This window comes from Ochotona curzoniae, unplaced genomic scaffold (assembly GCF_017591425.1).
Source record: "Ochotona curzoniae isolate NIBS_2020 unplaced genomic scaffold, NIBS_Ocur_1.0 contig_3819, whole genome shotgun sequence".
NCBI classification, from domain to species: domain Eukaryota; kingdom Metazoa; phylum Chordata; class Mammalia; order Lagomorpha; family Ochotonidae; genus Ochotona; species Ochotona curzoniae.
In genome coordinates, this window is record NW_024466004.1 from 49,949,820 (window position 1) to 49,965,137 (window position 15,318).

Below are 15,318 nucleotides of genomic sequence, written 5' to 3' on the forward strand. Positions count from 1 at the left end.
GGATCCACCCTAGAAGCTAAGATGGTGCTTGGAATGCCTCCCATACTGGAACAGCTACGTTAGAGTCATGGCACTGCTCTCAATTCCAGCTTTCTACTACTGCGCACCCTGGAAGACAGCAGAGGACGGCTTGGGGGCCCGTGAGGGTGATCAGGTCTGAGTTGCTGGATCCTCATTCTGGTCCCATTCCAGTGAGAACCACTGCAAGAATCTAGGGTGTGAACCAGCACATAGGAGATCTCTGCCTTTCTGCCTTCCATATGAATTTCTTAAATTCTGATGGAACAAAAAAGGAAACATGGTATGTCCTTATATAAATGTAACAACAAGGAGCAATGGAAGGAGAAAAATGATAAGCAAAATTAAACCAAGACAGAAAAGTCATGGGAATTCAAGGATATTTTGAAGAATGACCATGTGTAGCTGCTAAATATTCAGAGAAATTAAGAAAATAACTCAGAAAACATCACGTATCATAGCAACCACTCATTGTTTCAAGACTACTAGTGAGGAATTAGTCTCAGCAATAAAAACGAATGTGACTAGAAGAAAAATGTAGAATATTTTTTCTATATGTCTAATACTGAAGGAAAGGAGAAGAATGGTAATTTGAGAAAAATGACATTTTTAACACTAAGAATAATTTTTGGTAGGTTATAACAACAGAGAATGTAGACATAGTAAAAATGAAGACAACAGAAAATCAAGGAAGATTTTTGAGGGCAAAATAAACACTGCCATAGTGTTTTTAGTGAACCCTCAACATACGTTAATTTTATTATACTTGCTATCTGCCTTGGACCAAATGCTGGAAAGTACATCTGAATCGGCAATTGCAATTTTCTTTTGCATAGGTATGATTATTCTGCAATTCTACCTGATCATTCCAAGTAAAGTCAGGATATATGGTGAGTGTCACTCGGAGAACAGTCCGGGTGATGGGCTGGATGGATGCTTCCATTGTAACAGAAGGAATCTGATGAACACATTGCTTGACCTTCAGTCCAATATTCACATGATGCAAAATGTGACCTGTAAGAAAAATATCCCATAGAAGAAATATGTGCAGGAAAAAAATAGCTACATAATCTTACTTGTAAATGATTTCTGAGAAGGTGATTCTACTGCTTGTTTTATGATTCGCTATGTAGAACAGCTGACATTCTTGACCTGGCATGTTTGAATATTTTGTAATAGTTAACCTGATTTAGAAATTTGTAGCTCTGAAAACCAATTATCAAGGTTTCTTCAGCTATTAACTGGGTTCTTAAAATCAGTAATATCGATAGCATTTAAGTTATAATAAATAGACCCACCTCTGTTAAGTTAGTTTATGACACAATACAGAAATATTTAGAATTTTGTGGAGGTAGCCATTTACTTACTGTCTATTTCAGAACTTTGTAAGTATAAGAAATACTTCAGCAGTCAGATGCAGCTCACCAATTCATACTCATTTTCAAAAAAAACTATATATATAAAATAGAAAATGCAACCAATCCAGCACAAAATGATTCCCTTACACATACTTTCATAATCACTCTAGGAAAGATACATATGTATAAGTGAGTGAGGGGGCAAGAGTGTGCAAACGGTCATAAACAAACAAGAATTAAGTCCAAATATTTTTCTACTTTGAGCAATTAAGAGGAAACAGACTGTATCTTTTACTGCCAAGATTTTCTGTATGTTCTTGATTTCTTTGTTCTTAAATGCATAATTTTTTAAAAAGCATACTTGTTATCAAATATTTAATGCCTGTCCAAATTTGAAACTAAAATGTATCTTCCACTTCCATATGTATTTGCTTTTAAAGCTTTTTTTTAAAAAAATTATATTGTTTAAAAAACATTTTACTTACACAGTGTGAGCAAATTTATTTCATAATATAGATTTAGGGGCATAGTGACACTTTTCACTTAAGTGTAAATGCATAAATTTCACTTTCTTAAAGAATGCTTGGAAAAATATTAAACCTTTTTATTTTTATTTGAATTTTATTTTTAGCATTGGTTACATAACTAAGAGAGATACATACCCATGTGGGCCTCCTATTAGCATTGGGAAAGTCAGACAAGGAGGAAAGTGGATGGGACAAATATTTGCTGATATTTTTCTCTTGTATGTACACGTTGGACGAGAAGAGGGGTGGGTGCTCCTTGCTGTCAAACTACATTAGTACTGGGGATAGGGGAGAGTCATTTGATGATGCATTAGACACTGATGTGGGGAAGAATATTCCAAGGATGTTACTTGAATAATCTCAAGAGTTCTGAGACATTGTTGGCTTTGCTGCCTCAAGGCTGAGAAAAGCTTTCCAAGGTCTACTGATTGACAAAGTCCACTTTAGTGCATTCATAGACCCAGAAAAATGCTGCTAAGTTGGTCTTTCGTGCACCAGCAGCTGCTGTGGCCCAGTCTGAGATGGCCCACTCCAAGTCTTAACGTTCACCAGCAGGTGCTACATTCTGGTTCAGTCTAGCCCATCTCAAGTCTCAGTTCTCACTGGCAGCTGCAGCAGCCTAGCCCAGTCTGGCCCACTCCTAGCCCCCACATGTTGTGGCCCAACCTGTCCTGGCCTGCATCCCGCCCTGGCTCTCACTTGTGCCAGCAAACCATATGGCCTGATACTGCCACAGAAACCTGGTCTAGCCTGCTCCTAGCCCTGGCTCAACCTCATCAACAGGAGCTGTATGCTAGCAAAGAAGTTCCCCAATGTTTCCAAGTTCCCCAAGGTCTGCTCCTAGCAACAGAACTCATGTGTGCCAGCAGGTGCTGCTGCCCAGAATGACATGGCCCCCAGTCCTGGCACTTATTGTTGGGAACTGTGGTCCAGCCCAAGTGGCTCATACATATTCCATTTCTCATTGATGGCTACTACAGTACAGCCCAGGCAGGCTCACATTAGCCCATCCTACATCCACTCTGGCTCTTGTAAACTCCAGCGGGTGCTGGAGTCTAGCCCAGTCTGGCCTGCTCACAGCCCTGGTTCTTGCACTCACTAATGGGAGCTGTAGCCCAACAAAGGAGTATCCACCAAAGTTCTATCAGGCCTGCTTCTTGCCCCCGATCTTGTGTGTGCTTCACCGGCCTGGCATGGCTTACCTAAAGTCTCATCTCTTGCTGCTGGGTTTTGCGCTCCAGCCCAGCTGGGCATGACCTACAGCCTGTTCCAGCCCTTGTGCGTGCCAGCAGGTGCTGTGACCTCGCCAGCCTGGCCTGTCTCCAGATACTGTCCACACAAATACAGATGAGTGCTGCAGCCTTGGCTGGCCTAGCCTGCCCGCAGACCTGTGCTCCTCAGTAGGAGCTGTGGCCTAGTAAGGGGATTCCATAAGTTCTTCCACTTGGCCCGCTTCCAGCCCTAAATCTCATGCGTGCAAGTGAGGCAATGAGCTGCCTTGGCATGGTCTGTTTGCATGTGCTGGTGGGTGCTGCAGTCTGGCCCCTCTCAGCCTCCTCCCAGACCCAACTATAGTCAGGAGGGCTCCTGTCAAGTAAGTTCTGTGGTATAGTCTGGCTTGGTCTGTCACCATCCCCAGCTCTTCATGCAAACCTGCAGGTGCAGCAGTCCCACAGAAAAGAACCTGCAGGAGGGTTATAAGTTATAAGTCCCCTACAAAATATGACTTCAGACCTGGTGTTCTCAGGTTCTGCTGAGTGCTGCAGCCCAGCCTGATGTGACCTACCCCATGCTCTGACACAGCAGGGTTCTGTGACATAACCCAGCCAAACATGCTCCCCAACCCTAGCTTTTGTGTGCAGCAGCAGGTGGCAGGTGATGCTATTTAGTGCTACCCAGGTCTTCCAGGTGCGTGGCTGCCATGGCCTGACCCAGACATGCCCTCTGGTGTCCGTCCTGTACATCACTCTGTCTCAGCTCCATTGCTTACCTGCAAGTGCAGTGGCCCAGTCTGTGGAAGCTCCCAGAAGTCATTACTACCCTATTAAACATATGCCCAGCCACTCCCCGTGCAGTAAGTTCCCAGACCTGGGAGGTTAGAGTTGCATGTCCAGGTCTGGAGCTCCCCAGCTCCTCCCCCTATCTTTAAAAACAAAACAAAACAACAACAAAATAGAATAGGCAACTATGCTAGCACACTGGTACAGCTAACACAAATTTGGCATTAATTAGCCAGAATGTCCACTAGCTATTGGCTGCTTTTCTCCAGCAGTGTAACACTTGCCTAGGTGAAGGCAACCTATAGCTGGGGGATAAAAATAAATTTTCACTTTTTTCTGTTTGAGATAGAGGAAGAGGAGAGGGAAGAGAGAGAATGAGAAAGACACAGAGTCCCATAAACAGATTCAATCCTCAAATGCCCGAGATAGTACTCACTTTCAGGTTGGGAGAGAATGAAGCCAGCAGGCAAGAACTCAGTCCAAGTCTCCCACATGAGTGGCACATACAGATGTCTGCACTGTTCCCTGCTGCCTGAGTATGTGCATTAGCTGAAAGTTGGAGATGGGACTAGAACTCAGGCCCCCAACTCAGAAAATTTAGGTGGAGTGTTAGCTGTGAGGGTAACCATCTAATCCTGTAAGTTTTATTTTTATGGTTAATTTGTGTTCAGAAATTACTTAACATTTGGAGTGATTTTTGCTTGAGTTTAGATAAAGAGATATTTCATAAATATAAATTTGTTATGAATAATATTAGAAGCTGTAATATTTTCTTTTACATTTACTATAACACTATGTTTACACAGAAAAATACATTCAAACAGTTTTGCTCACTTCTTACCTATTTCATCTTTCCTCATGTCTTTCAGCTTATCCACAGTAAGATTTTTTTCTTCTAATCTTGTTAGAATGTGTGGTGGTAACACTGAGAACTGTCTCAAAGGGCTAGCCCAACCCCAAAGCCTCTTGTCGATAACTTTACTAAGATTGAGGAGCCTGTAGGTCATGGCGGGCCACCGTTTCCGCAGAGCAATTTCAAAAAGAGCACGAACAATCCTAGCTGCATTCTGAAAAATAAAAGGGAAGATGAATGATTAGAGCCAATGTGTTTTAAAATTTGTCAGCCAATTTATTATACAAACTTAGTTACAAAAAAGTGCAGGTCAAGCTGCATCCTTGAGCTGTGTATAGCATCTTTCCTTATGTAACCTTTACGTCCTTTATGTTACTTGGTTAATTTCCCGAGAGTACTCTTGTAAACTCTATTTTTATACCTTTTAAAAAGAAATGAAACAGTGATGACAGTACGTAACTTGTTTAAAAGACACATTAAAAGAACTATTTAGTGTGGAGAACAGAGTGCTAAAACCCCTCCTGGGATTGGGAAGGGCCGTTGTAAGATGGCGGCTGGCCCCAGGAGTTGGTCTCGCCAGCAGGTAAACAGGAAGTCACAGGGATAGGCTAATGTTCTCACTGCGATTATATCATTGCTACTGGCCTATTACGTAGCGCCAAGTGGACCCACGGGGAGAAGTGATTGGTGGAGAACGATATAAAAGTAACCATTGTAAAAGCTGGGGAGGAAGGATGATGATAACGAGAAACACGGGGAGAAGAAGGATGGGCAGGAAGAAGGGTGGCAGAGAGAAGGCTGGAAAAGCAGTAGAGAAGTAGTAAGAGCTAAGTTTGGGGAAAAGAACGGAGAAATGCAGCAGAAAATGGGGACAAGAACTAAGAAGGGTGGTGGAGAGAGGGCTGGAGAAGCAGCAGAGGAAAGCTAAAGCCAATGGGGTAAGGGGCAGCGGAGAAAAGGGTTTAAACATGGCCACTTTTGGCAGTGAGGGGTCTGGTTGCAGTTCCGGCTTTTCCCAGACCCTCAAGAGTGTGCCTCATCTTTTTAGTGTCGCTGCTGGGGTGGCGACAGTTTAGCATATAATAGACAAGTTAGGGTTAGGGTTAGAGACAAGTTAAAATGCCCCTATGTATGTCAGTATGTTCGAGTGATTAATTTATAAGGTGATTTAGAAAATTTTTAACATATTGTTTACTCAATACTATGTCAATTAATTCCATAACGTTGTATATTGATGCTGATGTTTTGTTGGGGATTTTAACTGACCAGAACTTTACTCTGTTAGCTCTACCTTCAGACCAGAGAAGGTCTCCCCAAGAGGCCACTGAACTTATCTGGACAATAAGATGCTGGACTTTATGCTAGGTATATGCTTACAATGAAGGAATCTCAACTGAACTTGAACTGAAGTTATGCAGCAAGGTGGAGGAATCCACTATGGGGGGAGGGATGTGAGAGGAGTGGGGGGAATCCCCAGTGCCTATAAAACTGTATCACATAATACAATGTTAATAACAATTAAAAAAAAAAAGAAAATTAAGATGAATTTAGGAACCGCCATTGTTGTGTAGAGGGTTAAGCTGCTACCTGAGACACTGGCATTTCACTTGGGTACTGGTTTGTGCCACAGCTGCTCTGCTTCCAACCCAGTTCCCTGCTAAAGTACCCAGGAAAGCAGCAGAAGATGGCACAGGGGTGCTCACATGGGAGACACATATAGGAGATCTACAAAAACTTCCTACTTCCTGGCTTTGGCCTGTTATAGCCCTGGCCAATGGAGACACTTGAGGAAATAAATAGATATTTTAAAAATATTGACTCCAAGATTGAATCAGCAAGGAAAAATTAGGGTGGGATTACAGAAAATTTTAATTTGATTCTAAACTATGCTAATAGCTCTCTATAAACTGAGAAATGTTTTACCATACTAAATATTTACTAGTTATATTTGCTGGTGTGAACATAATGATTTTATAGAGGACATATCACTGATTTAAGAGACTGAAAATGTGACCAGATTTATTTAGGTGGTCGCTTTAAACTACACTAGATCTAGATTACTCCACACTTAACCCTTCAAAGTCTAAATTCAGTAGTTTGAGGATAGCTTCATCAACTGACACACAGAAAGTATGACAATGGCTGAACCATTTTCACATATTCTCCACTAGTCACCATTTGTTTGCCTCTTTCCCTCTATCAGCAACCTTGTGGACTGATTTAGTGAAAATGGTTTTCAAAATCATGGACTTCAGGACACTTTATAATATCCAAGGAGTTTATATTTGAACATGTAAAATATTAACTGAATAATATTAAAATGATAAAAAAGAGACAAAAAATAAACAAACAAGCAAACAAAAGAAGAATCAGGCTAAAACTATAAGGTAGAAATGACCAGAACCACAAAACTTGGTTTTATATTTTATATAAGATGTACATTTGTCTTTTTGGAAAACTGACTGTATTTCTTTTTCAGTACTTGAAGCTTAAAGTCAAAACTGGTATTTAAAAATCTGAGGATAGTTTTGATATTCATTAAGAATGACAGAATAGGTCTTTTCAAGGATCCAAAAATGATCAATTAAATGAACCATCTGGGCCTGGCGGCATGGCCTAGTGGCTAAAGTCCTCGCCTTGAACACCCCGGGATCCCATATGGGCGCCGGTTCTAATCCCAGCAGCTCCACTTCCCATCTAGCTCCCTGCTTTGTGGCCTGGGAAAGCAGTCGAGGACGGCCCAAAGCTTTGGGACCCTGCACCTGAGTGGGAGACCTGGAAGAGGTTCCTGGATCCTGGCTTCGGGTTGGCACAGCACCGGCTATTGCGTTCACTTGGGGAGTAAATCATGGGATCGAAGATCTTCCTCTCTGTCTCTCCTCCTCTTTGTATATCTGAGTGTGCAATTAAACAAAAAAAAAAAGAACCATCTGCACCCATACAGGCTTTCCTGCAGCATTCCCACTTGCTCTTACCAAAACTACCAGGCTGTGTTCCCAATTTTGAAATATATAATTTTATATTTTAGAGCCATGACTGTTCTTTAAAAGTTAAGAGAATTACGAAGAAAAAAATCCATGAGAAGATATTAACAGAACATTTTAATCTGGAATTACATGAATTGGATGGGAATAATGACCAAAATCTGTAATAGATACAAGTTATAGTAAACATGTTTTAAAAAACATTCCTAACACTTTTGAGCTAAGGGCTTACCCTAGGTGCCCTTAGAAGAAAGTGTAGGAAATACAGACAGAGTGGAAAGGACTTGTGCAGTTACCAATAGCTTCAATTTAAAATAAAATGAACTCAAGTACAGTTTACTTAATGTACTGAAGGATAAAAAATCCATATCTATTCCAGAAAAATAAAAAATATTTTGAGAGATAATCTTAAAATTTCCTGGGTAGCCGGCATGAAGAAAAGTAAGTTTTATACATGAAGCAATTCATGTTTGGTCTCTCAAAATAACCATGAATTAAGCACAAATATTGGTAAATTACATATCCAGACAGGGAAAATCTTATCATTTATCTGAAATGATTAACTGCTTTAAGATAGGAATAAATCATTAAAAATATAAAATAAAAATAATATATTTCTTTCAGAAAATGAGTTAAAATGAAAGGAAGAAACATCAATTTCTATCGAAGCTATAGGATTGTTTCTCATCGTTTGTTATCTATTACTTATAAACATATTGGCTCATGTTTTTAAGCATTACACATTTTCAGCTATTTCAAAGCATTCCTGGAAATTTGCAGCAGTTAATCATGTGACATAAACTTTCTTCCTGTACATTAAATCTTTGAATGAAATTACAAGTAATACAGCATTTTTTTTATTCATCAAATAAGATTAAGATTTAGTTTCTCCCAATTTAAAGGAGGTACTGCTAAACAAATAAAATATCACAAACAGTATTTCTGAAAAGCAAAGAATAATCTTTTAACAAGAATGTCTTGAAGGGAAATCTCTCTGAAACTTAAGTTGGACAAAGAAAAAGACAAAACAACTATTTCAAAAGAGGTCTTGAACACAAATCATATTTTTAAAAGGATGTAAATTATGGCATGCTAGCCCAATTGGCTAATCTGCCACCTGCAAGTGCCTGGATCCTGTACTGGTACCATTTTGTGCGGCGTGGAAAGTAGCAGAGGATAGCTTGGGAAAATAGTAGAGCTCTAGGACCCTGTATCAGCGTGAGAGACTAGGAAGAAGCTCTTGTCTCCTGGCTGCAGACTGGCTCAGCTCTGGCCACTGCCGCTATTTGGGGAGTGATTCAGCAGATGGAAGATCTTTGTCTGTCCTCTCTGTAAATCTGCCTTTCCATAACAAACAAACAAAATGAACCATAGTTCAATAATCACTTCTAAGAATCAAAAACAGGGAAAAGGAATTACTTTTAAAAAACAGATCTGATGGATCCACTGTCGTAGCCTAGCAAATGGAGCCCTCATCTTAAACTTGCCAGGATCCCATATGGGCGTTGGTTCTAACCCTGGTAACCCTGCTTCTCAACCAGTTCCCTGCCTGGGAAAGCAGTTGAGGATGGCCCAAAAGCTTGGAACCCTGCACCTGCATGGGAGATCCAGAAAAAGCTCCTGGCTCCTGGCTTCGGATCCATTCAGCTCCAGCTGTTGTGGCTGCTTGGGGAGTGAGCCATTGGATGGAAGATCTTCCTCTCTGTCTCTCCTCCTCTGTATGTTTGACTTCTCAATAAAAATAAGTAAATCTTAAAAAAAAATAAAGATCTACTATATATTTAGTAAGACTTAATAATAAATAAAAAGTAGATATTTTTAATAGTTCAAAGGTCTCATAATGCTTCAGCATGCTTGAAACACTATTCTATCACTGTCTCTAAGAAATGAACATTATCATTTATAGAATAAACAATTAGATTTTAACATTTTAAAAAGCATAATAAAAATTATGGCAACATTAAAAAAGAAAAAAGCCAAGCACCTGCTCTCAATACCCCAGCATTGACCTGGCACAGAATACACAGAAACATTAGTTCTTAGGCAAAAATTTAAGTTTGGTGACACATTACGAACAACACAGTCACAGCATAACATGGATTAATGTCTTAGCTTATAGAAGAAGAATAAAGAGAAAATGGGAACGTAGTAAGGCTGTTACCTGTGCAACATATGCAGAATCCGATATGAGGGAAAAACTGTCCATCTCTCCCCGGCTGATATAGGTTTGAAGTAAGATGTTTATTTTGCCATAGCTATTTTCCACACCCCCGGGAGCTGAGAGTTCACAGAAGTTGCATAATAAGGCATCTAATTCCTCTATTTCTTCTTCTCTGACCTATAAGAATCAATACTTTTATAGTAACCTCTAGACAGATTAACTGAAAATGTTTATATTGAAATTAAACATTGTATCTTTAAAAGTTTCTATCCATTTTAACCTGACAATTTCTTACTACACAGTTAAATAATACTAGGTTTCCCACAGGTAGCTAATAAAATACAACAAGAAACTCTCGAGACTGATACAATTACATTTTATTATTCATAACCAATATTAAAGGTACCATTGACATAAAAATTTGATATGCCGCAAAAATTAAATCTTCTGACCTCACCATCCTTCAACTGATGAGATTTCATTTTTTATTTGACCAGAGTAAAACCTCTGCCCAATTGGATTAGGGCAAACTTGAATTATCTTCAGATACATTCATTAAAGCCACATATTTCTATACAATATAACATATTCATAGCTTAAAGCTGTGAAGTACTATTATTTCAGAGTATTAAAGTTTTTACTGTTAATAAGATTAAATTACAATAAGGAAATGTTCACATCCATGATTGAGTCACACATGAACTTTAAATTTTTCAGTGAACTTCATAATTCAAATAAACCAAAAACTATATACTATATTATTTGGTAGTTTCATTACTGTTAGATATATTCAAATTACTTGATTTAAGCAAAGATGTTAGCTCTGAGGATAATGCTATAACCTAGGATAGTGGATAGTACTGATATATAGAAGAACACTGCTCATACTCCAAAGGCAAAGTATCACAAAAAACCACGTATTGTATCAGGAACAATCAATATAAGCTTTTGCAAACGAGCAGGCGTATGCGTGCAGTATTCATTTTGTTTGACCTTCAAATAATCTTACCTTGATTTGATCAAATTCTTCAGCTTTGGAAACTATAGCAAAGATATCACCCTCAGTTTTGTGTGCATCAAAGAGTTCATTAAAAGTCTATCAAGACAGATATTGCATTTAATTAAAATTAAAACTCTAATAAAATATTTTACAATAAAATGTTATTGTAAATCACACAATTTTAAAGAACATCTGAGCGCAAATCAGTGCGGTTATACTACACATGGTCTAGTATTCCAAATCTAGTAAACATAACCAAATTATCAAATACTGAAAATATTATTAAAACATAATTTGCCAAGGAAGACCTTGAAAAGCAAATGGAACAGAAACATCACTATGCTCAGTGAAATAAGTTAATCTCAAAAGAACAAATATCATACGTTCTGAGATAAGACAACATTCATGCAAAATACAACATCAACAGATACATAGGTTAGCAAGTATAAATATATATTCACCTAGAAGAACTGTACAATGGAGACTAGCATACCACGACGTGAAGATATGTTACAGCATACAACTCTACTCCCAATGAAATTGTTAAAATACATCTTGACAATAGGATTCTGGACTTGCTACCATTATCTATACCTACAATGTCATGATACATTTAAATGGCAGAAAGACGGACTTATGACTGTTCTGAAGCACTACACTACTGTGATGACACAGTTGCAGGTGGGTAAATGACAAAGATGACTTAGTGTGCAAATGGATGTGAATAGGCAATGCAAAAAAGCAAAAGGTTAAGGAAAATGTATTGGGTGAGGAGCCACCAGATTGCTGGTGTAAAGTATCATAATTAAAAGTGATAAACCTAAGGTGATCAACAAATAAAAGGCTTATGTGGAAAAGATGCAAAAACAACATGAAGGTATTTTCTGAAACTCAAGATAAACACAGCAAATGTTATATAACACAAAACCTCTATTTCATATAAGCCAAAGTTTTCATATTTTAAAAATCATATTTAAGTAACTTCTATTGTGTTTTCCATTTTAAAAGCAATTTTAAGCACAACATTAACTCAAATATTAGAAAAAATTCAAAGGCTGGTGTTGTGGCATAGTGGGTTATGATGCTGGCATCCCTTATAATTGCTGGTTCAAGTTGCAGCTGCTACACTACCAATAACTCCTTGGTAAAGTGCTAAGAAATTAGTAGAAAATGGCAGTTATTTGAGCTCCTGCACCCATGTGGAGGACAAGGATGGACTGTGGGCTCCTGGCTTGTGCCAAGGCCAGCCTTCGCTGCTTCAGCCATTTGGGCAGTAAGCTAGCAGATGAGATGGACAGAGCACTCTCTCTTGCTCTCTTTCTCTCTGTCCCTCTCTCTTCTCTACCTCTCCCCCTCTTACCTCCCTCTGCAAATCTGCTTCTCAGATAAATAAATCTTAAAAAAAAAAACCTCAAATATTTTGCTAAAAATGGAAAAAAGGAATAAGACATGAAAAGTCATCTTAATTTTTTTCCTATTCTTCAAGTTTAACACCTCTCACAGGTGGTCACTGTTTAGTTTTTCCACATAGTATTAAATGTATATGAATATACAAAGACACTATTCTAAATGTAAATGTTAAAGGGATATCCTGTTTTTACAAAGGACTTTGTTGAAAGGCCACAGCAAGGCTACAATTGTGTAATCAAAATTATTCCTGAAAATTTCTTCACTTGCACATACAGCACAGCTAGGCTCTTTTATTTATTTTTTAAACTAGCTGTTGCTTGATAATACGTGGATAAATTTTCAGCTTTTCATCCACAGACACCATTACATGATGCCGTCACATCTGAAGCCATTCAGGTGTTCAACCTGCAGGTCTCCCTGGTACATTATGGCAGTTTTAGGTGGGGATGTATCTACTGTTTGCAATATACTCATTGAGAAGGAAAGTAAGTGGGTTCTTTGTCTTTTTCCCTATTTTTATTGAGGGTAAGTTACAGATTTTGCCTAAGTTAAAGGGATTTTTAAAATGAGACACTTTTTTGTGATTTTTGCATTAATAAATATATTTTGAAGTCTAGAAACTATCTATACCTACAAACGAACATTTTATTCAATTAATACTGCCCCAGATTAATACCTCAATAGTATTGTATTTAATATAGTAGTGGCTTGCAGTTCTACCCAAGTCAGTTGAGGAGAAATACCCAGTTCGCTCTTCAAAGCGGATCATCTGGGCTTTGTCTAGTTTTCGTCCAACTTCAATAACCAATTGTTCTCGATGCTTTCTTAAGGTTGGATCCATCTACAGAAAGAAAGAAAGAAAAACAAACCCCTAAGTGTTTCTTCACTGAGTCATTACTTGCAGAAATACCTATGTGGAAATATACTTTTTCTTGATGCTGTAGATTATAATTGAAAAATACACTTTCATATACTTAGACAACAATTATAAAACATTTTATTCCATGTAAGAGAACATTAAAAATTCATGGAGATTAACGATCTGCATAGTTTCCTCCAAACTAATATTCTAGAATCTGAAATTCTTTTTTGACTTTATATTATTTAATATTACAAACAATGAAAATCAAATAAAAGAAAATAAGAGTAACTGTTCTCTTCCTCTACAATAAAATGAATAGAACTTTCAAGCAATCAAACCATATTCCTAGTTTATCAGTTATTCAGGACAATGATAGAGCACTTTTCTCTGTCAATATCAAGATAAACAAAAATAAAAACAAACTTATTCTTTTTTTTATAAAAAAAAATGTTTGAAAAGCAGAGGAACAGAAACGGAGAGAGAAAAGGAGAGACAGAGAGATATTCTCTCAGCTGGTTCACTTCACAAATGCAGTAATGGCTAGGGCTGGCCCATGTGGCAGCCAGGAGCCCAGAATTCTATGCAGATGTCCCACGAGGGTGGCAGGGACAGAAGTATTCAGGCCGTTTCCTGCTGTTTGCCCAAAGCATTAGCCAGCAGCTGGATAGGAGAGCTGAGACACAAAGGAGAGCATGTAATGGAAAGCCAGTGTCCTAATAGGTAATGGCTTAATGTGCTGCAGGACACCGGCCTCAGAAAGGAGTAACTATTCTTTAAAAATGTATTCTATAGGGCCACACTTAATCTAGAGATTACTACACCCATGTGTCTCACTGGACTAGCTGAGTTCAATCCCCAGCCCGGGCCACTGAGAGCACTTGGGGAGTCAACTGTGAGGCAGAGTGACAGAGACAAATGCCTGCTATGGCTGAGGCTGGGCCAGGGTGAAGTCAGGAGCCTAAAACTCCATCCAGGTCTCCCATGTGGGACGATCCCTGTACTTGTACCATTATCCGCTGCCTCCTAGGGTGCACAGTACAAGGAAGCTGCAGCTGGAACTCCAATGCACCCATCTCACGGAGGATGCAGGCATCCTATGCAGAGTCTCACTGCTGGTACCTGACACTGACTCTTATTTTGCTGTTTTGAAACTCTTTCAGAACATTTCATTGACTAGTCTCATGATGTCGCTAAGTAAGAGTAGTAAATTCCATATTTTTAAAAAAGTGTAAAGTTATAATACTGTCAGAATTTTGTAACAAAACGTTTCAGTTATAAGAGAAGAATTGAAGATTAGCATATATTTCAACCTGGAAGATGAAAAGTAATTAAATCTCATTTATGGAAAACTGAAAGCATAAAAACCTAATGATTTCAGATTAGCTGCCTTTGAACTAGTCGCTGGTGCTGCTTTTCTTGTCTGTGCTGCCTGCCTAAGCCTTAAGTTTCAATTCAGCTATGGTAAAATCTACTGCACAGGAAAATGAAAAATGAAAGGAAGAAAAAAGGGTGTTTACTATCTGGATGAACACAAAAGCTAGGATATTAGTAAGCCGAAGAAAACTATAATTTCTAGCTAGACTCTGCTTCTTTGCTAATTTTGATTTAATACTACTGACCATTCATTCATATGATGTGGTGAAATGATGTTTTAATTAGATAAGAGCTAGAATGGTATCTGCAATGAAGAAGTATTTACAGTACATACAGCAGAGGACCAAGGACAAGATTTCACAGAATCTGTGGGCCACATGGACCACACAGCTGTGAAATTTATAGGAGGAGCTGCTATCACATGTATCCAATTCTCATTCTATGCGTATGCACTGAATTGTAGAACTGATCAAAGCCTCCAAATTGTTAAGATAATCACTTACTAATGTCATCCTCTAATTTCTGAATGGGGTTTAGAAGTGACTTGCCAAAAGGAATAGATCATGCAGAAGGCTATTATGAAAATCTGTTTTCTTCATGTCTTATTTATTCCATAATTATTTATTGTAGTTTAAAAATCAGAATATTACTATCAATTGGAATTACATCTGAATACCTCATTGCTAAAAAAAAAAAAGTATCCACTTAATTTGTTTCAGTAGAAAAAGAGTCTTTAACAGAGCAAAATAATTATCAAGGACAATTTTAATT

The 15,318-nt window shown here is 38.3% G+C and overlaps 1 protein-coding gene across 1 annotated transcript in view; it reads right to left on the reverse strand.

Annotated features, from left to right (window-relative positions):
* The window catches only part of ASCC3 (activating signal cointegrator 1 complex subunit 3), a 294,902-nt gene that overhangs the window by 113,525 nt on the left and 166,059 nt on the right, over positions 1 to 15,318 (reverse strand). The window contains exons 18-22 of the mRNA XM_040983825.1: positions 12,988 to 13,152; positions 10,911 to 10,997; positions 9,902 to 10,078; positions 4,745 to 4,970; positions 878 to 1,032 (exon numbers count right to left, since the gene is read on the reverse strand). Of these exons, the coding sequence (XP_040839759.1) occupies positions 878 to 1,032; positions 4,745 to 4,970; positions 9,902 to 10,078; positions 10,911 to 10,997; positions 12,988 to 13,152 (810 nt within the window). The remainder of the gene's footprint in view (positions 1 to 877; positions 1,033 to 4,744; positions 4,971 to 9,901; positions 10,079 to 10,910; positions 10,998 to 12,987; positions 13,153 to 15,318) is intronic.